A 25635-nucleotide genomic window follows, 5' to 3' on the forward strand; every position below is an offset into this window, starting at 1 on the left:
TCATGTACACTCGGCAACTTTTAAATTTTAGGGTATATTTTGAAAGAAATTGAACATTGTTTTGAAAATTACTTTATAGTAAATCTAATTAAAAACTGTGTTTATTTAATGAATGAATTGATTTTACGATTTAATTCAAAATGTATCTACGTTTAAAACCTACCGATTACAGCAATCATTTGCACTTTATTCAAAAGCTCACACTCTTTGTTTCTCTCTTAGCCCTTACTTAGTATATACAGCAGAAATAACTTTGCTGCTAACAATCACATAAAACAAAGACATTGGAATCCGCACTTAACGTGTTGAGACTTAATGAAGCACTGACAGGACTGTACTTAGCTGAAATTGCATATAATTTCATTTGTCTTTGAGTGTCCTACCTAGTAAGAATCGTCAGCATGGTGTATGGTGTAAACCGATAGTGCACCTGCACCGACAAAAAATAAACTCGTTAAAGGGTTCACATTCCTGAGTTTTCAATCGCCTACATCTTTTTCCCGTTAACAAATGTTTGTTCCTGACCCTCTCAGTTACGTTTTATCATTCTTTACGTATGGGTTGTTAAAAACTACTCAAACAAGATCAGTTATTTTTAGATATGGGTGCTTTAAATGCCTTAAGTAAATTTTTTAAGATTGTGGGGAGGGGGGGGTTATAACTGCCTCAACAAGTAGGTTTTTTTTATCAGGTTTGTTTAGAACTGCCATTAACAAACGTCATGAGATGTCAGTCCTTTCTCTGATAAAGGCACATGACTCTTGCAATCTGAAGTATGACAGTTAAACGTGGTATAATTATTGTCATTCATAAAGCATGGGTGAAGATATCAAAAGTTGTTTCTGAGCTTGATGTGGATATTTTCTCCTCGTGCTTATGGTTCCTGCAGCTCCTAGCATACCAATAACATTGACACTCTTGAACAAACCTGTTTTTCACGCTCTGCATAGAATTTCTACACAGACTACATTATTTTCCGTTATTTTCCGTTTCGGTAAGTACAAAAAAAATTATTGAAATAAAAAAAATCTGGAAATCTGGAAACTCAATTTAGGGTTTGTTGTTGTTGTTCTACTTGACGGACCTGGTAAATCTTAACCTTCATTTTAGCAGATTTTAGCGCGCGTTCTGGGGTAATCAGCTTTTGCCCCGTCTATCTATTAGTGCAACCGATAGCAAGCCAGTATATTGACTGCTCTAGAAAAAAAGAAGAATGTGACCAGTTTTTAGGTGAAGAAGTGTTTAACTCCGAATTCTTTTGGAATAAATCCCGAGAATTGCAGAGTTTTCCTTAATATTATACGTTGTTACGCAAATTACAATGTATTCTTGTGGCTGTCGATGATATGTTCTATGTGATCTGCTGTCGATCCAAAATGTAAAGTTTCAGGAACATGTCTCTTATTTCGTGCTGATAGGCAAACAACCTCACATTAGGGAGTAGAAACGATTTCTGTCAAGTAGGGAAATGGTCGACTTGCAATGCTCAATTTTCTCATGATTTTTTAAAGAGCCTCTATTTCCTCAATTTTACCACTCAGAGTGGCAGAAACAATGTAAGCAAGACAAAATTGAGCTTCCTTAACATGGTTACACGATTAACTATTTATTTCAGTAAAACTCTTTTTTTTTAAATTTGCTGGACGTGTGTAAAAATAAATAACTTTTACAAATCACAGTACCTTATATCGTTTAATTTTGGTTTTGCCCTCCCCAAGTAAATTGAAACTTTTGGTACTGTTCATTGTAACCCTGGGTGGGTGTAAATACATTTTGTAAAACCTGTGATTATCTGAATATTGTATTTACACCTATCCACCATATAACAGTTTAAAGTATGATGACAACACGATACACACACGTGGTATCGTTTTTTTTTAAAGGAGGGGGGGTTATAAAAAATGAAAATCAATTATATATATATATATATATATATATATATATATATATATATATATATATATATATATATATATATATATATATATATATATATATATATATATATATATATATATATATATATATATATATAATAATTGCTAGCACGACTCGCCTGTTCCACTCAGAATTAGGCAAACGGTCGTCCTCTCGGTTGTTTTTTGTTTTTTTGTTTTTTTTACACAGTATTATATTAATAAGAAAATGAATATCTCAATTTTTTTCAGTCTCAAAATTAAATGATTAATTGTATCTAGACAGATCAACCTAAAATAAATCAGCTAAGTCCGCCTATGTATCGGATGATATGAAAATTTTAAAAGTGAAACTTTCAAATACAAGCCTCGTATGTGCATGATTGTACACTAAAAGCGCATAAAGAAAGTTCCAGGTCAGATCAAAACTCTGAAGTTGGGGTCAATTCTCAACAGGATCAATTTTCAACGTGTCGAAGTCATCAGAGTTTAGAAAAACCCTTCTCATACCGTTGAAAAATGACCACGGGTATAAATTTTACGATTTTTGGTCTGAATTTTCAACGTCAAAAACTGACCCTTGGATCAATATTTAACGGTGAAAAATGACTTCCGGGTTAATTTTCTATCCGGGTCAAAATTCTTCGTTACACCATTCCTAGTATAACTCCCCAATAACCCGGCCTATCCCATCTAACAGAGAATAATTGCTTCCGAAGCCATCTGGTCTCGAAAATGTTGAACTGACGAGATAATCCTTTTGCACTTTAGACATTTAACTTGGTTCAACACAGAATATAGAGCATGTAGATGTAGCGGCAATTATGTTGGTTATCAAACACCTGTCTGTCCAAAAGGAATATTGCTTCCGACAAGATAGAAACTTGCTATCAGCACAAATAGTTGTAATCGAAGTTTCTCTCAAAACGTATTTTTCTTATTTAAATACACTGTTCTTACTAGATATATGTATTTTGATTATTAGACTGTAAACAATTTTTTTTACATAGCTTTGACGTAGGTTTGCTTTCTTTTACATTCGATTTAAACATATGTAACACTCTTGAGTCTGACTGTTATGCCGAAAGCCGTGTGTTACCCACAAGTCGGAGCGTTGCCCACAATTGTAATAGACGTCTCCTATAGACGCGTCACCCCAAAGTATGGTGGCTAGTTTTGCCAAATTACAATTGTTTACATTTGTACGGTCTTCAATCTAAAGTAAACTGGTTCGTATTGCCACACACAGACGGTGTCATTAAATTCTACGTATGAAGCGTATTGCTACATGTATGTATACGACATAAGTAATGAAATTGCGCGCAAAGGTCAAGATCAAGTTAATGAAACTAGACTACAGATTTCTTAAATTTGAAATATAAATGATGATTTATTATAATATATTGATTTGGTGGCTATGGCCTTATTTTCAGATATACGCACTGAAAAGAATTGTTTTAATCTGGAATTTTTTTATTCAATGAAATATAAAGTAATCTGGCTACAAATCTCAGAGGGCTTTTTTTTTTGGTGTTGACAAATTAAAATACAAAATATTTTTACCAATCTACAGTCTTTAAAAAAAAACCAAGCAAACAACAGCAAATGAAATGTTGTGTCCCTCTTCTTTACATTGATATTAAATTGAAAAAAAGGTGTAGGAATTATTTTTTGGATGGTTTCATTTGGAATGTCAAGGCAATTTTTTTTCCCCTTTTGATCATAAAGAACTAAAAAAGAGATATCAAATCAGTCTTGACGTCATTATGGATCTAGCACTAAATAAACAATAAAAATCATATGCTATATTTTTACCCGTAACATGTTTTAACTCTACATGCTGATCCATGTTTTTGCATTAGCAGTTACTTTCTGCAAATAGGCAATTAAAAGTCACATCATAGGTCAACCTCCGACAATGCTTTACTTGCATTGGTCAATATACTGTATAAACTACGATATAATCGCATCATGCAATCACACACATATGATATAAAGAGAGGGTCGTATATGTTGGCAGTGGTTTTAATGATTGTATTTCATTTACAATACAAAAAAATTAAGTGTCTGTGACGTCACGCTATGTAGACGTTATTGAAAACGTCGTTTTGCACAGTCCATTACCTCTTAAAGCTATTTGGTATAGGTATTTATGACTATATGAACGTCTTCAAAACAACATTAAAAAAATCGTCTAAAAAATCGAAATTGCTTAAATTTGCACCATAATAGGTGGTGCATGTTATTAAACCAGGATCGAAATTTTACGTTTATACGTGCACCATGAATTGTTTGCGTGTCACACCATCACTGTTTGGCGCAGATCATTGGACTTTAGGGTCACATTGCACCTCTCAGCTTTGTAAAGGAAGGTATCCGAATTTTAGAACGTGTGGTTGTTGGAAATGTGCATAAGCCACGACAATTATTCATAAGCTGATAGTGAGATATCGTATTTCGATAATTAACAAACATCTACAATTGATATAATAAAGTATTTGGTTTGATCGTATCAAGAAAAGTGTATTGGAATAAATACATCAAACAGTCTGTGTATCTTACGAAATTTTCAAATGTATAAGTCATCTAATGACGTCGATGTTGACTAGGTAATGTCAGTGCTTGCAGCTGTGATCAGAATAAATATGTGGACTTCAGTGATGTACCTGCAAATTTCACTCATTTACAACCTGCATGGACGAGAATCGGTACTGGAAAAACCTTAACAACGTAGGATTTATCTGTACTTTCCCTAGATATTGTTTTATATTATTCAATATTCAAGGATAAAAGAGCAACGAAGCAAAATTCCTAAGCTTCGATTTTGTTTACTTAATATAATTTGTTCATCCTGTAATATTATGTTTAAATATCAGTTTGGTGATTCAGCCAGGCAACGTAAATGTTCTGCTTTTCGTTAATTTTGTTCATAGAGAATGTTGAGACCCATTTTATCTTTCTACTAGCTTCTAATATAGAAATAATATTAGCTTGCATGTCATCCATGTTCAATGAAAATGTAAATAATGGAAATTCAATACACTGTGCTAGCCCTACTTAGCTTACTTTGAGGATCTAGATTGAATTAAGAAAGAAAAAGTATTGTTTGTTATGTAAACCGAAGCATATTTTTAGCCTGTTCGAATATAAATATGTAAAAGACAGAAAAGATGATACTGTAGCATTTTCACACATTTTTAAGAATAAACACTTTGATTATGTTTGTTGTAGGATTAAATTAATTGTATCTTCCATCAATATGCACAATTATTAAAAATTATTCCATGTTTATGTTGTCTTCGGCACAATAGTTTGCTAATCTTGACACAATATTTAATTAAAGGGTTTTAAGCAGTAAATGGTTTATCGTTGACACGACATCGATTTTTTTTATATTGATAAAAAGTACCCTATTATTATTTCTTTCACAAACTATACTTGGACAGTTTTAATGATATTAACCATGTAACCTCCCATAATATTTTTTCATTAAAATATATTGAAATTAAATTTAAAGCTGAAAAATATTTATCATTTCAGGTATTGGTTTTCTTATCAATAGCACTGCCTTTTTACAAGAAAAAGACAGGAGCAGTAGTGGGCAAGAAAAATGATTGATTTCCATAAATTCCTGATCATGATTGAAAATATGGAAAATCAGAAAACTCTAGTCTTGGTGAACAATTTTTTACATTCAAGGTTTGTGTCCTTTATTTTATAGCAAAGTAACATAAAACGTATTGAAGCATCACTGTATGGTAAATTACAAACTCAAAGTATACACTTACCCAACCCCATTCTCCCTCCTTATATTAGCATACTAAAGCACCACTGTTTGTTAAATTACAAACTCAAAGTACACATTTACCCCACCCACCCCTTATACTAATACGGTTTAGGTTAAGGCATTAAATGAATCAATTTTTCGAATATAAAGAAATTGATAATAATAACTTGTGTGAACAGAAAAAAAACATTCAAACATCAGTTTAGTGAAATTTGCTGCCTTCAATAAATTTAGGAATGAAAATATAAATTGTGAGCTTAGTCAGTGTTTTGTTTGAACGTCCCGAAAATGACGCTCAATCTGAATTGGATCAGATAAAATGAAATGGTGCAAGGACATGCACTTAATTAAATATACTGAAATTTTATATGTTACAACACTACATCCCCGCTATATCAGAAATGTTAGGAGCTGTATGAAATCGCTCATCATTTGATACCAATTAGCGTTAAATATTGAAACTCCCTGCACATTTCTTTCCATACACTGTTGACGTTGAATTTAATAATTCTTCTTACATGAATATTTGAAGTTCAAAACATTTTTTGAAATTTTAAATGTTCATTTTACAAGATAAAAACAGAAAAAAAATGTTTGTTGATGTCAAGTCCTTGCACTGTGTATTTTGTTCAGTATTAAGCCTCGTTCATCTATGTTTGGTGGTATAACGTTACAAGGTATTCCAATGAGACTTTAAAAATTTATCATCTAATAGCGACATATCTAATTTGTATTTTGATATGAGATCACTTCGTGTAACAAATAATTTGATTAGAATGTCAAGATTATTCAAAAGATAACATTTCATGCGAAATATATGGATTTCTTCTTATGGACGTCCTTAACAAAGCTGACCTTATATATATATATATATATATATATATATATATATATATATATATATATATATATATATATATATATATATATATATATATATATATATATATAGTCATATTGAATATAGTCATGTTGCAAAAAACAACTTTTTAAAGCTAAATCACACTTTAGTTTTTAAAAACTATGACAGTGTGAAGTTTAATATTTTTACCTATTTTAGCATAGAAGTATTATCATTAATCTATTTTTTTTCCGGTAACCTTGAACACAAACAGTGACATTTTTTCTACCGTCGCTGATGTATCTTTCAAGGACAGTAACATTATTAGTCTTTAAAGCTGCGCTCTGTATTTTCGAAAGAGATGAAAAAAGGCGATAAAGAACTTTTTAAACACATTAAATGAATACAGGTAAATTTGATTTCCATATATGAAGGTACCATATATGTTCAAATTAACATTTTTAATGATATGAATGTCGGCAAGCATCTGATAATACTAAAAAACAGGCCAGATTATCCAAAAAGCAGTTGAGAGCATTGCGTTATGCAAAACCTGAACGACGACAACATACAACCTGAATTTTTCGTATTGAACAGTTTGTTTCTTCACGGTACAGAACGGTTTTGTACATGTTACGGTATGGTTTTACATAAGACAGTACGATGCTAGCTCGTGGTAAGGTACGTTTCTTGCATGACACGCTACTCGGTTAACACTACTGTAATGAAAAAACCCTGAGACAATCAACAAATCTTGAGGAAACCCTGAGTGGAACTGAGAAAACCCCGAGAGACCCTGAGGTCAGCACTGAGGGTACTGAGGAAACCCTGAGAGACCTTGAGGTCGGCACTGAGGGTACTGAGGAAACCCTGAGAGACCTTGAGGTCGGCACTGAGTACTGAGGATACCCTGAGAGACCTTGAGATCACTTTTAATAGAAAAACGATCCAAATCATTCGATTAAAATAAAGTTATAAAAGCTAATATAATTAATAATAATAATGATTATTTATATTACGTCGACATTTCTTTTTAGCAACTCTGAGATTAAGTAAGAAAAAGAAATAATGTTCGGGTATGAGCCAAATTATATTGTCTGAATTTATTAAGGTTTTATTTTCAAACAAAACGCTTATTTTTTTTTATTTTTTATTTTTTGGTTCAAACTACAACAAAGATTTTTTTTAAATTTTACAATAAGCATGCATTAAGAATAATATCTAATTTAGATAATGACATTTATTTCAATTTAACATCTGATTTAAATAGAACTTCCACTGCACTGTTTTTCTGAAACACAGCATATTAACTTCTACTAAAATTTCCGTTGTGTATATCAATTGTCAATTTTATTGTTTGCCCATGATCAGAAAAAAAACTGGAACTAACACAGAATATACAAGATATACACACGCCAGTGTACTGCATGTAAAGAACAGGTGCCCGAGGCAATATTGGAAATATATTACAGTTGTGAAATTGTCGCGAACTGATTCAACTGAAAAGTCAGTTGTGTAAATTAATATGTAAAAAATCATTGTAAAAGAAAAACTGTAAAGTAGCAAACAATATCAAAGTTTAAACACAACAGATTGTTACATATAGTATAACAGGTGCCAGAGACAATGTTTGAAATATTTCACAATTTTAAAAACAGATTTAGTTAATTTTATTTACATGCATTTAATAACATCTATAATGATGCATGCACACGTTTAATGAAGTTTATTAGGTAAAATGTCCTAATGTGATAAATTAGGATTATCTAGCTAAGCGATGGGGTTACTTGATATTGTATAGTTATCGATTATTCTCTCAACAACCATTTAACCTGGATTACATATGAATCAACATGCATATGGAATCCCTTCCTCTTTTTGGGAGCACGTAAGAAATAAAAGTAGAATGAAAGAATATAACAATGAAAATGTTAAATAAATTGATAAATAGACCCAGTACGCCGCCTCCCATACAGGCACGTAGCATCAGAGGGGGGGGGCCCCCCCCCCCCACACTTTTTCTCGCAGCAACCTATTTTCATAAAAATTGAATTAAAATGGAGTTGTCATCCCCACACTTTTTTGGGATTAGGTAAAAAGTTGGTATGAAAATAAAGAAGTAAGAGTGAACTTGAAGTATTGAGGTCGTAGATATAATATGCTAGCGGATTAGGATTTTGAAGATTTTGGGAATTTCACGATTTTGAAAAGTTGCATTATTCTCCATATTGTCAATATTTTTTTGATAAGGTCATTACCCCCCCCCCCCCCTTTCAAAAACGATGTTACGTGCACCCTAGTTCCTTTGGAATAAAATAAACAGCTTGTCTCTACTATACATTCAGCACAAATTATGAAAGTTGGCATTGTTTTTTAAGATCCATGCAAGTAGAAATTCAATTTTAAAATGTTGAACTTTCCGAATTTAGAAATATTTTCCACCCGATTGAATTTTGATATTTCTTGTTACCGGAATTGCCGAGACGGGGGAAGGGAAATTCCGGGGTCTCCTTGTCTTGTATTAATAGTTTTAGTTAAAGGACCAGTTAAAGAATTCAATTTGAAGATAGCAAAGGAATCACGGATATCCAATTCTGAATGTTTACCATGCACAACAGAGACTGATAAGTTGAATCAGAATTGATGTTTATACATAAAAAAAACTCATCTAATTAAATGTGTCTGCCATTACACGAAAACAAACCTGAAGTGCAATGACTTTGCTGTTTGTTCAATACAAATAAGTGTCAATAATACAATGTAACATTGAATTAAGAAAACTATTAGACACATCGAAACAAATCATAATTTCAAGTCATATTCATTTCACATCCCCCCCCCCCTCCGTGTCATCGACCTAATAATTAGCCGCCTCAATACGAAGTACCTTCCAGCGCTCTCTCTCTCTCTCTCCCCCTCTCTCTCTCTCTCTCTCTCTCTCTCTCTCTCTCTCTCTCTCTCTCTCTCTCTCTCTCTCATGTACAAATACTTCATATATGTTTAGTACTACTAAATCCACTAAATGTAGCATGCGGTAATATTGCCAGTGTTTAAAATCGTGCATTTCAATATTTAGTGATCATTGATTGTTTTGTCCATGATAAAAAAAAGTACTGTGTATGATAGACGATGCACTGTCTCCTTTGTGTATAAGTACAGAACACATTATTTTGTTGTCTGAGATCAAGAAAAACCTCGGAAATAACCAGTCTAGACGGACTCCCAAAACGGAGTCAACGGAAGTGAATTTCTGCAAGCATTTCGGACTCCGTTTTGGGAGTCTACACATGCGCACTGGTACAAAATATGGCGATATTTCGATGAAAACATGGGGTCAACAAGAAATCGTCTTGCAAAGTGCTGCATGTGTTTGCAGACTTCTAACATGTTTTTAAAAGACCCAGGATATAATTTACTATCGATCGTATTTGCACGAAATTTGGGTTTATTTGCACTTAAGAAAGTTATTTCTCTTCGAAGTAAGACGTTTGGACGATGCTTAAAAAGTGATATTTTTGTGTTTTACATGGAATTTAATCGTTCATAAAAAGTAAATTGCATTACATTTTACTTCTTTCGTATTGTGTTACAATTTAAAATCACCAAACATACAAATTGATAAGTGCGTAAACGAAAAAAGCTTCGAATACTTACAAAAACTGGTTGCTCTAGCGATGATTAAAAACGTCTTTTTGGTATTTAAAAAAAAAAATTGGTTGTTTCAAAGCCCAGAAAATGAAACAAATTGTCACTCTAGATTCAATAACTCTTTTAATTGAACTGATAATTATCATCAAAACAATTATAATCGCTCGCGGCATTTGCGATGTTAGGAAGCCATGTTAAATACATAATTATTCAATATAATTGAATAATTTAGCATGAAAAAGATTAACATGAGACTATGCTTTTAACAAACAATGATAAATAAACATATCCGAGCGTTAAATTTATTTCAAAACAGTTATAGTTGTGCGTGATCGAAGTTTTGGGTGAATTTTTCATTTTAAAAATTAATCTTACGTAATACAAGTAAACGGTTATGAACATATGACATTTATATGACACATAAACGTTCAGAAATGTTTTTGAAAGTTTTGAATTAATTTTTGTTGTGTTTTTGCCAATTTTAGAGATTTATTTTAGCTCTCTGCTTTTAACCACTAACTTTGTACGTTGTATTACGTATACATGTATGTATAGCCCTGACTTTTTATCTTAGAATTTAAAGGATTCATACTTCTAAGATGTAATTATGATCTATCTATGAATGAAGTTTGCATGTATAGCATCAGACATTCGGTGAATTTTACTATTTGCGCATACATTACGATTCGCACTACTTTGTTAACTATTCAGTGACAGCTTTGTGTAAATTAAAAATTTCATATTTTGATGCATTTTTCTTCAGATTTAAACTTTTATACAATGGCATAATTATTCAATCATACTTAAATGCTTAAAGATTAAAATCGTGAAGTTCTTTAGTCTCGCCTACTATAAAAGTAAAGTTAAGTTACATGTGTATTCGGAAAACAACAAAACATTGCATATTATGCTATTTGATGCATGTTGTAGTTTCGGCAAAACATTAACTTATTTCATAAAAGTGATTGTTCATATCACATGCCAATTATTTCTTTAAAAGGAATGCTTTGTTTCTGTACTGTTTACCGACAACTTTACAATTACAGCGCCTTTGAACCTATGTGTGCATATGGCACGTAATCCCGATCCCGATTCAGATAAACGTGTGCTAGCCTGGTTCCCTGAGCTACCCATTACGCACAGGAACCAGGCTAGCTCATGCGCAGGCTGAATTTTCCCCATAGCATCCGGTTTAACATCGCTTATATGTTTTCTGTGTGGACCTCAGGGTCCACGTAATAACATGTTAGCCCCTTATTCTGCTTTGAATAGGTGCTGACCTGAAGATATGTTTGCTGAAAAAATTCAATTGTTATCGTGTCACAATCTGCTGTATTCTAACATATTTGTATGAGTTTAAGTTTAACATAGTATTAAATGTTTTTTGTCAACATTTTTTTGTCGAATCATATTTTCCCGGTACATGAAATTTAAACTTTATTTTTTTTTTAACGCAACTGTAGTATGAATGTTTAAATAAAATAATCAATTGTAAAATACAGATTCTTTCATACACATTTGTCTTACAAAAAATAGAAAAAAAGATAAAATTCCGATGATATTGATTTAGAAGGTATATATTATACACCTACGTACTGGCCATTTGGACAATAGCAAGTAAACTGTCCACCTTGATATGTCCGAAAAGTGAACAAAATAGGTATTTCATTCTACTGAGTAATCCGTTATTTGTCAACGCCGCAGAGTTTGCTGATGGTGAAAAAATTTGAGGTAACTGACCGGATAAAACCAGGAGTGTAACGGAGGAAATCTAATGCTGCTGGTAAATAGTTTTTATAGCTATTAACCATTTGCAAATAAAATGGGAACTATTTCACAATTAGATAACAATGATTGTTCATTTCTCGCCATTGTGCACAGAAAAAAGACAGAAGGATATATTAATCCTCAATGTATGTTTTCAGTGCTACGACTTGCTGTCGTTGCATTACGTTGTACCAGTCAACAAAACGACAATAATTACTAGTCAACAAAATAGTGATTGTTTCTTAGTTCATTAGCACAATATTTTAAAATAAATGTAAATCATTTTTTTAATAACACATATTTTATCTGTAAATGTTTGTGTAACATCATCATTACTTGCTTTTCACAATGATACATTTTAATTTAGATAAAGCGTTACTGTACCAAAGAAATAAACCACATTTAGACATATATTTTGCTGGTTGGGCCTGAATCTACCAAATCTGAAACTAACCCTAACCGTTACCTTAACCCTGACCGCCTTAAAAGCTAATAGAGGAAGACGAAAACTGTTCAAAAACTTGCTGCGGTTTTCTTATTTATATAAAAACTGGTGAAATAAAAAGTATTTCTAACAAATGATAAAACATTACTTTCTATGGAAAATTTATGTCCTAATAACCATTTGCAATTATGTTCTGCATATGTTACGTCGTTTCTAATAATTCATTAATACCACCTTATAGTAAAAATAAAACTGATTGTTTATCATAACTTATTATGTGTTTAATTTTCCCGAGGACTATCAAGAGATAAATTTATTTCACCGGAAGCAACGATCTTTAAAAATCTTGTAAAAATGGCGTTTCATTTCGTCCAACTTAACATAGTCAAAGCCAAAAAAAAAAATCATTTTCACCTTTCAAATTGTCTTTGAAAACTTTTGCTGCACGCTTGTTTACTTATAATGTTTTTTCTGCTATTTAGTTTTAAATGTGTTCTCTCTTTTCCCCGCAGATATCTCAGCTATTTGAGACGCTGCCGTATTATTCCGCTCCAGACATAACAGTAGGACGTCTTATCAGAGGACACTTACTCTAACTTGAAGTAGTTTTGAAGAGCAACTACGCCAAATGTTCTAAGAACTTACGGAATGCGGTTTCGGCAGTGAATAGTATGAAATGTGGTAATAAGTAGGCGAAGCGTCGGCCGAAGATGGTAAAATTTGTTTAGTGCGAATACGGATATAAGTTTTTTATAAGTCCCTGCTCAAATACTTAACATATCTTAGCAAAAATTTTCGCTTCCAGTAAAACTCGTTTGGTACGAACACGGATTCAGCGAAATCTCGGATATAGCGGTTTTTATTTTTAAAAGTCCCCGGTAAAACATTTAACAAATCTTTGCAAAATTTTACGGTTATAACGACTTCGGATATAACGAACTTATGAATATAGCGAACTGATTTTTAGTCCTGTAGAGGCGAATGATAACGGAATTGAACACTTTTATAACGAATGTCTTTACAGTTTAAAAAGTTTGCACTACCATGTAGCATAATCGTTTAATTTTTTTCACATTGATTCTTAAATTCACAATCTGATTATAAGTGTGTCAAAAGAATGTATTTTCAAAGACTCGATTAACAAAAAATGTAGTCTGGTGATAGAAAACATGTATTTTGTGAATTCGCTATAGTTATTATTACGAAACCGTTATACGGATAAAACAAATTAGGGATATAACGAAGTAAACCCATTGGTACCTAGGATTTTCTTATAAACGAGTTTTACTGTATTAATTCTTGCCATACGGATATAGAGATATATCTGGCAGTCATGTGCCATGTTTTAACAAATGAAAGTGTGACATTTCAGCCGGAGGGAAAGCAAAAGATGATATGACTCTGGCAAAAACATGGCATCTACATTTCTGCCATCGAAAGAAGAATGTAAACTTTGTAATTAAATATACTGACAGATTGACAGCTCTTGTTCTATAAAAAAAGTTGCTTCGTTAAAAACATAATCACGTATTAGATAATAAATAAACAACAATGTACACCTATAATAAAAGCAATGCATTTAATATAAATGCATTCATTTGGTGTAGTGAAGTTTTTGTTCAAAGACTACTGAGTTAATAAACTTTGCTTTATTTTTCTTATAAACTTTTTTGATTTAAATGTGTGCAATTTAAACTGATAATAGATCTAAGAACTTAAAAGAGACAATCAAATAAAGTCCCCCCCCCCCGAGCGGAAGACGTACTATATTGTGGTGAAGATAAATGTCAAAAGCTTCAAGAGTTTCCAACTGTGTTCAGTGACGAAAAACCGGAACGCGGGAGCCGATTTATGGCCAGCGGCGCTGCAGTCCAAACATATGGCGAGGTCCGTAACCTCTACAAAAAATATGTTTTTAACCTAAACATGCACAAGCGAATCATCGCATCCTTGTATATCGCTTCCGGGATAAGGACGGAAAGTTGATCAAAGGCTCAATAGATGATGGGGAATTCGGCGCGAGGAGGAACTTATTAAAGTTTATGGAAGAACGGGGATATGAAAACATCGCATGCGTAGTTACAAGGTGGTACGGTGGTAAGAATCTCGGAATGGCATGCTTCGGCCAGATGAGGGAGGTGGTAGACCAAGTCTCACAGAAACTCGAGAAATAAACGGTAACCATTTCGGAACTATAACTTCCGTCCATGATGCGTGTAACGACTTTAATGTTAGTGTGTTTAACAAATTCCGGTACGTGGTACCATAACGTTGTAAGTTGTCTTATATACATAGGGTTGGGGAAATTCTTTCAAAGCCTTTGTCTATCGATAAGGCTTTGATATTAAAACATGTTCAGTGTCATTTTTTGTTTTTATCCTGTCTTAGCATGAATGTGACAGTGAGTGATAACAAATGTACAGAGATGAACTTAAGCAATTTTTGTCAGTATGCATTGTTTGCCCTTCTCCGTCTAAGATGCCTTTCTACTATTTACTTTATCGTATAGCACTTTAATTAACCAATTACCATTTTTTTATTCTTGTAACATTAATGGTAAATGAAAAGGGGCGATAAGTACCGAGAAACACTCTGAAGTCGCAAACTCCCGACTCTTTGATTGTTCCGAGTATCTCATATAACGTGATCAAAGGGTATAAATACGAGATGCCGTGAGTCTGCAGAGTCGCAGTGTAGACACTGAAGTGAATACTTCTAGGTAAGCTTACTGTTCGTTTGTTAATATTGCTCAGCGATTTGCAGAACAATAAATAAATACTAGCGTATAGAAGCAACTTGTCTTCGTGAGCGTTGCTTGTTAGATTCAGCAGGTAGACATTTGTTATCAGTTACAAGGGTGCTTCGTGGGTTCGCTTTAAAGTGATCGATAGAAGTGACGGGTTGTTTGAAGCGACCGATAGTGATCTTCCTCCCCTGCCACGTAGCACAAAGAAGAATTACTCTACCGCACTAATATAGCAGAAGAGGTGTCTCTCATATGATCACATTTTAAACAAATATTATATAAATGTATTTTTTTTGTCCATATCGTGCAATGTACATCTGCATTGTCTTTACACTTTTGTATTTATACAAGGATATGTTTCCATGCAATCTGGATACTTAAAAAGCATATTGTACATTTTCCCAAAAGGACACTCATTTTTATGCGCATTATCAATGGGATCTGCATGATCCGTGCAAATAAAATGAATACCAGCTTGTCAGAAGTTGGCTCGATTTTATTTTTATTTTTTATTTTTTTTTTTACATTTTATTTGATATAAATGGATCCGATCTCCTATAATTGCTCTGTGCTTTTAGAATAATTCTGAGCAGGTTTGCTCCCATAGTGTTCCTGCATTTACTTGGTGCAGGAAATCATGAATTTATATTTGTGACCGGTAATTTCAGTCGTCCTGGTCACTTCACCTCCAAGGGGGTCACAGTAAACAGTATTCACCCTCCGTGTTAAAATGAATATTAGGTGCATTATTCAGGGTTGATTACTTTTTGTCAGGCATGTTATGTATTAGGTATTGCCAGTTGACCTTAAGTGGCCTATCTGTCCTAAATATTGATTGGCGCCATCTCCCAGTTCCAGGTCTAAATATTAATGGTTGTTTAGAAGGTAGGCCCAGTCCCGGTAATGAACTCGATAACCTTTAAACTTCTTTGGTACTAAGTCACCACTATCACAACCACTGCTATCCCACCTACCCAGGCTTTCTGTGGCTGAGTGACCGACTGAAAAATACTTCTTTCCATATAAGTTTGTAACTCGATACCGTTACCTGAGTGGATTTCCATACATGTCTCGAGATACACATACTTTAATCAATTGAATCCAGTTGTGAGGTCTCACACTGGCTACTAACATTCTTTACACCCTGTGGAGCCTACGCAAAAAACATAAAACCCAATTGACTTAAACATTATAGCATTGGTTATCGACTTTGCATTTCAATGTGCATAAAATTTAACGAGAATTAACGTCAATTGTAACTGAAACAATTCATTAAAATCTAACTACAAACTATTTCGCCTCTCTTGATGCTTGGGGAATATAAAGTAAAGAGCAGCGCGTTCTGGAATTCGTTTTGAGAGCATTAATTTATTAATTTATTTGAGACACAAGTCCTTCTTCTCCTATTTGCTGATTTTGGTAGATTCTTAGAATAGTGTTTAAAATTTGGAAAAAAAGGCCAATATTGAAATCAACCAGAGGCCTTTGGTTAGAAGCAATACCCTTTCGGTTCTAATGCTATTATCCGGCGTATTATCCACTTCGACATAGATACGCTGAACGAATAAGGAGCAACATTTGCCCTCCGGACCTTGGAATTCTCATTGAACTACTTCTCCCTGTTCTCTCCAGGTCCGGTGCTCATTTTCTACCGTACGAACCTATTCCTAAGCTTACATATTTGGCCTAATTTATCCTTTCTGACAAAATTTCCTCGGCACTCCTAAAGTCAAGCAAAACGTTTTTGATTCATAAGGGATTTTTAAGCAGGCAAGGCTTCAGATGCGGTAAGGGCGGACACAGAACAGGTGCCGTAATATTGACATAAAAAAAGGCGATATTATTTATAAAAGAAAAATGGTTTGAACAGTTTGAAGGTGTAAAAAAGATCTATTGAATAGACACTTATTCCAATATAGAGAGGATATCTATATTGTGTGATTTTATATTTGCTTTATCCAACGAGTTGAAATGGTGTATATATTCGCAAGGCTTGCCGAGCGAATATAACCATTTCAACGAGTTGGATAAAGCAAATATAAAATCACACAATTATAGATGTTCTATTTATCTCATACATTTTGATTTAGATTATGAAGCTTTTGAGACAGTCCCTTGTGTGACCCAAATTGGTTTTTTTTTTTAAAGATTAAAAACGATGATGCAACGTTGTGTTATGCGGATATTGTGACCTTGCGCAATGCAATTTAGTACGTCATTCCTGAGATAAACCTAACTGTTTTAATGTAAAGTTTCACTGAAATAAACCTTAAAATAATTTTCTTAGCTCAAGATATTTTTTCTTAGAGCTTATTCATTTGATTAAATGGAAATTCCGATTAGAAGACTTGAATAATCAAGTTTGTTGACATATACACAAAGTTGCGAATGCTCGTTAGTTTGAATTGACTCGAACAAGGAACAGTTGTTGATGCATGATGTTTAATAAAACAAACACTAGGCTAACCCCCCCCCCCCCCCCCACAATAGCCCCCCGGTTCCAATGCCTGTGCTACGCAGTTATGTGTTTTTCTCCATATTTGTAATTTAAATCTTTGACAAAATCAATTTTATATTAATTTTTATAGTAGATATAGTTATGTTGAAAGTACTAGCAAATCTTTGAAAATAGGTCACTGAAGCGTTGAAGCGAGGGGTTGTGTCAAAAGTAGTTCCGACCGGAAGTATTTGATATAGCATCACCCGTGTGATATAGCAAAGGTTTATCACACGGGTAATATACAGCACACGTATGAGATAAAATGACATTTGTGAACAATATATATGTTTGTATATATTAATTTAATAATTATGATTGCTAGGAATAAAATTAACGTCACGGGATAGAAGGTTTGTCCGTGATAAAAGGGTCTACTCAGGAGTCATCACATGGTTGATAGTGAACGCAGAGTAAAAAAAATCCTGGAGCCACCTTATCATGGCCATTTATTGCAAAAGTAATATACAGTGTTATCAATGTACTGTTACACTTATTTTCACGAACATTAAGTATTCAAAGTACACTGTTATTTTAGATATGGCTATAAAACAAAAAGGTAGCATTGGTAGAGATAAAGTCAGTTGAAGACATGTTTCTGTAAGTTACACGTTATATCAATTTGGCATTGTGCTTGTAACTAAGAAATCTTATTTAAACTTTCAAATTATTTAACTACATATATGATCAATTCTTGTATATTTATATATAATGCAAATTTAGATTAAATAAGAACTGGTAATTTTATGAAAATAATTAAACAAACAGTTTAACCATGATGTTACAACATCGACAGCTACGATAACAACAATAACATCAAAAACAACTATAACAATAACACAGACAACGACAACAACAACTACAATAACAACGATGACATCAGTAACACCAAAAAGGATATCGATAATAATAACAACTTTACAGCCGCGACAACAACGACGACATTTGATGCCTGACAAATATTTTATACGTTTCTTGAAGCGTTGGCAATATTGACACATGCGTGCTTACATTGTAATGATGCAGCCATAATTCTAAACACAACACAGTGTGTTACTCACAGTATTGTGCTTTGGTTAGTGGTGAAAATGAACAAATTCAAAACAGAACATTCCAGATAAAAATGATGTTTTAACAGAAAATACTTTATTTTTTTAGTAGGTACATGTATGTAGATATATATCGGCATTCTGTGTTAATAATGTTTAAAATGATTTAAAGTGAAACTTATCTTGAATTGATCGGTAAATGCACCAAAATTATAGCGACATTGCATTTTCACTTCCTTATCGCGTATATTGTAAATATTGGCAGGCATGTTAACAAACAAAAGCAAGAATTTGAGTTATTAAAAAATGACTACTGTCATTTTACATGTATGCATATTTGTTACAATTTTATGCTATGCTATGGTATGCAATTTTACTGATATGCTATGAGATTTAAAGACAATGCTATGAGATTTGTATGGTATATTATGAGTAATTGAAATGTAGAGTTTAATTATATGGTATGCTATGCTATGGTATGGTATGCTATGAGATTTGAACGAAACGCCTCCGTATACAGAAGAGTTCCAAACTTATATTGTTTTTATTCTAGTTCCCCGCAGTCAACACATTAAGATAAACGACCGACTCTTCCACAGATCTACGACACTTATGGCGAATTTACTCCCTCACAAGGCTCAATAAGTCATCCCTTACACTACCGGTGCATTACTCTGGATATTTTCAGGGAGTTAGTCTATTTCCATATGATTTACCTTTTTATCTTCCGCCACGAAGCGTTAAAAGGAATTAATCCACCGTACTGATTAAGAAGGAAACGTACCTCTCTTATTATCAAGGTTTAAACAAATGTTTATGTTGATGCGATTTTTGTCCATATCGTGCAATGTATCTCTAATTATTTCCATTCTTTAGTATTTTTAGAAGGAGATGTTTCTGTGCAAAGCGAATATATCCAACTTGATACTTTAGCGGGTTTTTTTTTCTACCGAGAGCACACTAGTTCATATGTTTATTTGATTTCAAAATAATCCTGAGTAGCTTTTGTTCTCAAAGTGTTAATGCATAGACTGGATGGAGAAGATCATGAATCAACGTTTATGAATGGTATTTTTATTCATCGCTGGTATCTACATTAGGCGTCACAGTGACCTTTAATCATACTTCGTAAAAAGGTAAATATCAGGTGCATTATACACGGTTCATGATCTTTTGCAAGGTATCTTAAATAGACTTGTTTTGTTTAAGAATAAATAATACAATCTTTTTATCTTGCTGGATATTTTTTTCTTTAGATATTGATAGCGAGTAATTTGTAGCAGCACAAATTAATTGTCTCACTAACAGTGTAAAACTGTACAAACAGTGGTCAATTTTATTATAATTTTCTTTTGAACAAAAAGACCCTAAAACATTAAATAAAATCTTGATGCAGCGTTTCAGTTTAAGTTAACAACCAAAACTCTTCTATTAATCCGCAGTCTTAACAATGGCTGTTTTTATTTTTCCGAAAATATTGAGAAGTAGATATAATTGTCAATTTTAATAAAGGAGCGATATATTTTCTGATTATTTGATTACTGCCTAGTACCTTTAATGAATTGGGCTTTGTAAATATTTTTTCATAGTCATATACAATTTCAAAATTGATCAAATTTAAATGTCATATGCATCTTCAAGAATGATATAATTAACGGAAAAAGGTTACTTACAGTTCTCTCAGCTCTGATAGCCCCGCAAAAGCATCGTTGTCGATCCTTGTTATCTGATTATTCCATAGGTACCTAAATCAACACACAATGTTTTAATGTTAAAATAACTTTTATTGTAAAAACTAAAATTAGAATAAATAGTTGATATCAATAGATAAATCTTAACCTTGATTTCATAACCAAAAATAACAATAAACATTTCAATCAAAATCATAGTATAAATATAAAGTGTATAAACAACACAAATTTTACTATTTATATATAGCTTTAGGCTGAAAAAATAATCATATGACAGTGATGTAATTACATTAATTTATTACATATTTGTTACAATAATATGATTTTTTACAATGCTTTAATAATGAGTTAAATGTATCAATTATCTTGTTTAAAACCATTTGATGTTGTTACTACAACCTTACGCATACAGTAATATGTATGTTTGGTATTCCAAACGAGTTCAAATTATTCGTACTATTGCTGTATCATTTTAAAATCTATTTTACAGGATTTCTCTGAAATATTTCTAATGACCTTTAACATCAACCTGTCATCATGGATTAGAAGGCAGGTTCTTATTTTTAAAGGCTTCGTACATAATCATTTAAATATAAGGTTTAACAGAAAAATATATCGTTATTAGTCTCGTTTCTCGGATTTCTGTTCACTGGCAATAATTAACATGGTCTTTGATATCCTCCACTTCGCAGTAAAAAGGGAAATAAAAGTTAGATTTTAGACATTATTGAAATTGATTATGACAGTTAATCATCAGTTAAAATTCAATTCAAGGGTCTAATAAGCCGCTCAGATACATATTAAACAACAAACTAAAATTATTAATTTTTTTTTTTATTTTTTTTTTTGGAACAATACGAAGTAGTGCTGTTCCCGACCGCTAAAGGACGAAGTGCCTTTTAGGTTTTCACACCAACCGTAAATAAAACCCTGCCCTCACCTGAGATATTCTACCCGGTGAATCTCAAGCTTTAAGTTATCATCATTATTTAGGTATCAAAAACTTATTAATGAAAAAATTACAATAACAATGTGTCCTGTGAGTCGGCGCTGTGGAGTGCAAAAAAATGATTTATTACTCAAACTATAACACATTAGAGTGAAATAATTTAAAAAAGAGTTTCTTGTGTCTGCACAAGAAATATGCTACATTTGATAGCTTACATGTACTCCTTTTCCGACCGCCATGAGGCGCCAAGAAGCAGGGAAAACTTGTTTCTGTTGACATTTACTCCATAAAAGGACTTTTCAATAATAATTTTTAACATTTTTCCGTTAAAAACATAATACACACATTTTGTCAAATTTCTTAATAGTTTTATTATCGTAAAGCTGCACATTCGGGGTTAAGTGAATGAAGTTATAGAAATCGTATATTAAAATAAAAGGTTATTTCACCTCGTGAAAAATATTCTGCGATAATAGAAACTTTTTTATTTGTAGTGAAGATAATTCCACAAAAGCGTTGTTTTTGTTTTTTGTTATTTGATTTCAATAGTGGTACCTAAATTAGCACACTTTTTAAAGTTATCTTGAATATTAAGAAAAATGATGAAAATTTAAACGTATATTTCCTAACGAATAAAAAATCAGGGAAAATTGAAATTAAAATCATAAAGAAGAAAAGTATATAAGTAAATTATCAACATAATATAAACATGATATGGTAGTGCTTAAAATTCATCAATATTTCCATAATTGTTGCAATCTTATGATTTTCTACAGTACTTTGATTCTAAGGAACTAAATATTTATCACCACGCGTACCGTGTATTTTTTTAGTCACTATTTTATGATGCATAAAAAAACAAGGTGTTCCTAACGTATTTATTTTAGAAATCGCCTTACTGAAATAATTATGTCTTTCATTTATCACAATTTTCACGGTGACTGTTAAATCCTTTCTTACACCTTTATTGCATTACTATCGATTAGATGACATACTTTTAATGATTAGCTCATATGTTGTCAATTTCTATACGGATATACCAACTGTGAATTTTTAAAATCTTAACTTCCCTATTTGGTCTAGAAAATATGTCAAAGTTATTTTTTTTTTAATTTCTCGCTTCTTATTTTAGGATTTTTCGGTATGTAATGGCTTAAAAAAATTATTTTGTAAAAGCTAAATCTATTTAAATCTATGTTTCTTTTGATGCTCTGTCAAAAATTATCACATAATCCATGACCTCTGTGAATAAATGAGCGAATCATATCCCTCCCCCTTCTTTATGCATTAATCTTGATACCGAAAAAAAATGTTGTCGAAAGCACCATTTAGCATTTTACCAACACATGGTCCTTAAATCACTTTATTCCAAACCCTAAACGTTATGATGCAAATTTGAAATAAGAACGACGAATCAGAAAGTTTTCATTCTCCAGTTACCTCTCAATTCAAAAAAAAAATATCTTCACAAAGCCACGCCTACTCGAACTGTTCTCGGTTACGTTGATTGATGTTTTTTTTTTTTTTTTGGTTTCTTTTTAAGGGGGGGGGATAGGGTTTGGAGGGGGTGTTTTGGGTATTGTTTGTTTTTGCCTACAAAAATGAATAGAAAAATATCTCTTTTCAACTGTAAATACTGCAGCGGAATCCATATACACAATATATAAGATAAACAATTTTACTGCTTTCTATTTTTCTACTAAAAAAGATAAAATTTAAGAAATTATTACATTTTTGTGTCACGTTTTGAAGTCAAACATACAATACCAATGATAAGGTACGAATTTGTTTGTTGCATAGTATATTATAAAGTTGCAAAGCTTTTTCTTTTTTTTAAATTCATTTACTATAACTATAGGATCACTTCCAGACTTTGATTTTAAGGTTTGTATGTGTGCTATGTAATGTTTTTAAATAGATGAGAAGGCTTGGTTATCGGATTTTCTAATTAAAGATCTGTGCCGTCTTTTCAAATGGTTAAGATTTGTTGCAAAAATTACAATTGTAGCTTTTATTTACATAAGAATATCAATATAGGAAAAAATGTCTCCATTCGTCACCCACAATAAAATTTATCATGCAGTATCACAAAAAACAGTCCTATATTAATTTCGTTAAAGACGATGGCTGCGAAACACTTACTTTTGAGAAATGTGCCATTTAATTTTTTTTAGTTCACCTACATCTTAGAAATCTGCCAGATTTTCGAAGGCAGTATTTCCTTTTTTGAAAGGAATAAAACTGCACAATCTGGTACTTTTTACACACATGCTTTTAAGCTGGCATATTGCATTTTCATGTACACTCGGCAACTTTTAAATTTTAGGGTATATTTTGAAAGAAACTGAATCTTGTTTTGAAAATTACTTTATAGTAAATCTAATTAAAAACTGTGTTTATTTAATGAATGAATTGATTTTACGATTTAATTCAAAATGTATCTACGTTTAAAACTTACCAATTACAGCAATCATTTGCACTTTATTCAAAAGCTCACACTCTTTTTTCTCTCTTAGCCCTTACTTAGTATATACAGCAGAAATAACTTTGCTGCTAACAATCACATAAAACAAAGACAACATATGCACTGGAATCCGCACTTTACGTGTTGAGACTTAATGAAGCACTGACAGGACTGTACTTAGCTGAAATTGCATATAATTTCATTTGTCTTTGAGTGTCCTACCTAGTAAGAATCGTCAGCATGGTGTATGGTGTAAACCAAAAGTGCACCTGCACCGACAAAAAATAAACTCGTTAAAGGGTTCACATTCCTGAGTTTTCAATCGCCTACATTTTTTTCCCGTTAACAAATGTTTGTTCCTGACCCTCTCAGTTACGTTTTATCATTCTTTACGTATGGGTTGTTAAAAACTACTCAAACAAGATCAGTTATTTTTAGATATGGGTGGTTTAAATGCCTTAAGTAATTTTTTAAGATGGTGGGGGGGGGGGTTATAACTGCCTCAACAAGTAGTTTTTTTTATCAGGTTTGTTTAGAACTGCCATTAACAAACGTCATGAGATGTCAGTCCTTTCTCTGATAAAGGCACATGACTCTTGCAATCTGAAGTATGACAGTTAAACGTGGTATAATTATTGTCATTCATAAAGCATGGGTGAAGATATCAAAAGTTGTTTCTGAGCTTGCTGTGGATATTTTCTCCTCGTGCTTATGGTTCCTGCAGCTCCTAGCATACCAATAACATTGACACTCTTGAACAAACCTGTTTTTCACGCTCTGCATAGAATTACTACACAGACTACATTATTTTCCGTTATTTCCCGTTTCGGTAAGTACAAAAAAATTATTGAAATAAAAAAAATCTGGAAATCTGGAAACTCAATTTAGGGTTTGTTGTTGTTGTTCTACTTGACGGACCTGGTAAATCTTAACTTTCATTTTAGCAGATTTTAGCGCGCGTTCTGGGGTAATCAGCTTTTGTCCCGTCTATCTATTAGTGCAACCGATAGCAAGCCAGTATATTAACTGCTCTAGAAAAAAAGAAGAATGTGACCAGATTTTAGGTGAAGAAGTGTTTAACTCCGAATTCTTTTGGAATAAATCCCGAGAATTGCAGAGTTTTCCTCACTATCATACGTTGTTACGCAAATTACAATGTATTCTGGTGGCTGTGGATGATATGTTCTATGTGATCTGCTGTCGATCCAAAATGTAAAGTTTCAGGAACATGTCTCTTATTGCGTGCTGATAGGCAAACAACCTCACATTAGGGAGTAGAAACGATTTCTGTCAAGTAGGGAAATGGTCGACTTGCAATGCTCAATTTTCTCATGATTTTTTAAAGAGCCTCTATTTCCTCAATTTTACCACTCAAAGTGGCAGAAACAATGTAAGCAAGACAAAATTGAGCTTCCTTAACATGGTTACACGATTAGCTATTTATTTCAGTAAAACTCTTTTTTTTAAATTTGCTGGACGTGTGTAAAAATAAATAACTTTTACAAATCACAATACCTCATATCGTTTAATTTTGGTTTTGCCCTCCCCAAGTAAATTGAAACTTTTGGAACTGTTCATTGTAACACTGGGTGGGTGTAAATACATTTTGTAAAACCTGTGATTATCTGAATATTGTATTTACACCTATCCACCATATAACAGTTTACAATATGATGACAACACGATACAGACACGTAGTATCGTTTTTTTTTGAAAGGGGGGGGGGTATAAAAAATGAAAATCAATTATATAAAAAAAAATAATAATTGCTAGCACGACTTGCCTGTTCCACTCAGAATTAGACAAACGGTCGTCTTCTCGGGTTTTTTTTTAAA

The 25635-nt window shown here is 32.6% G+C and overlaps 1 protein-coding gene across 2 annotated transcripts in view; it reads right to left on the minus strand.

The window, feature by feature from the left end:
- The window catches only part of LOC128182949 (slit homolog 2 protein-like), a 434673-nt gene that overhangs the window by 322590 nt on the left and 86448 nt on the right, over positions 1 to 25635 (minus strand). The window contains exon 4 of one of the 2 annotated variants that reach the window (XM_052851733.1): positions 20370 to 20441. The exons of the other annotated variant lie outside the window; for it this stretch is intronic. Within the exon in view, the coding sequence (XP_052707693.1) occupies positions 20370 to 20441 (72 nt within the window). The remainder of the gene's footprint in view (positions 1 to 20369; positions 20442 to 25635) is intronic. 2 annotated transcript variants of the gene reach the window in all.

The sequence above is a fragment of the Crassostrea angulata genome, chromosome 5 (genome assembly GCF_025612915.1).
Source record: "Crassostrea angulata isolate pt1a10 chromosome 5, ASM2561291v2, whole genome shotgun sequence".
Taxonomy (NCBI): Eukaryota; Metazoa; Mollusca; class Bivalvia; order Ostreida; family Ostreidae; genus Magallana; species Magallana angulata.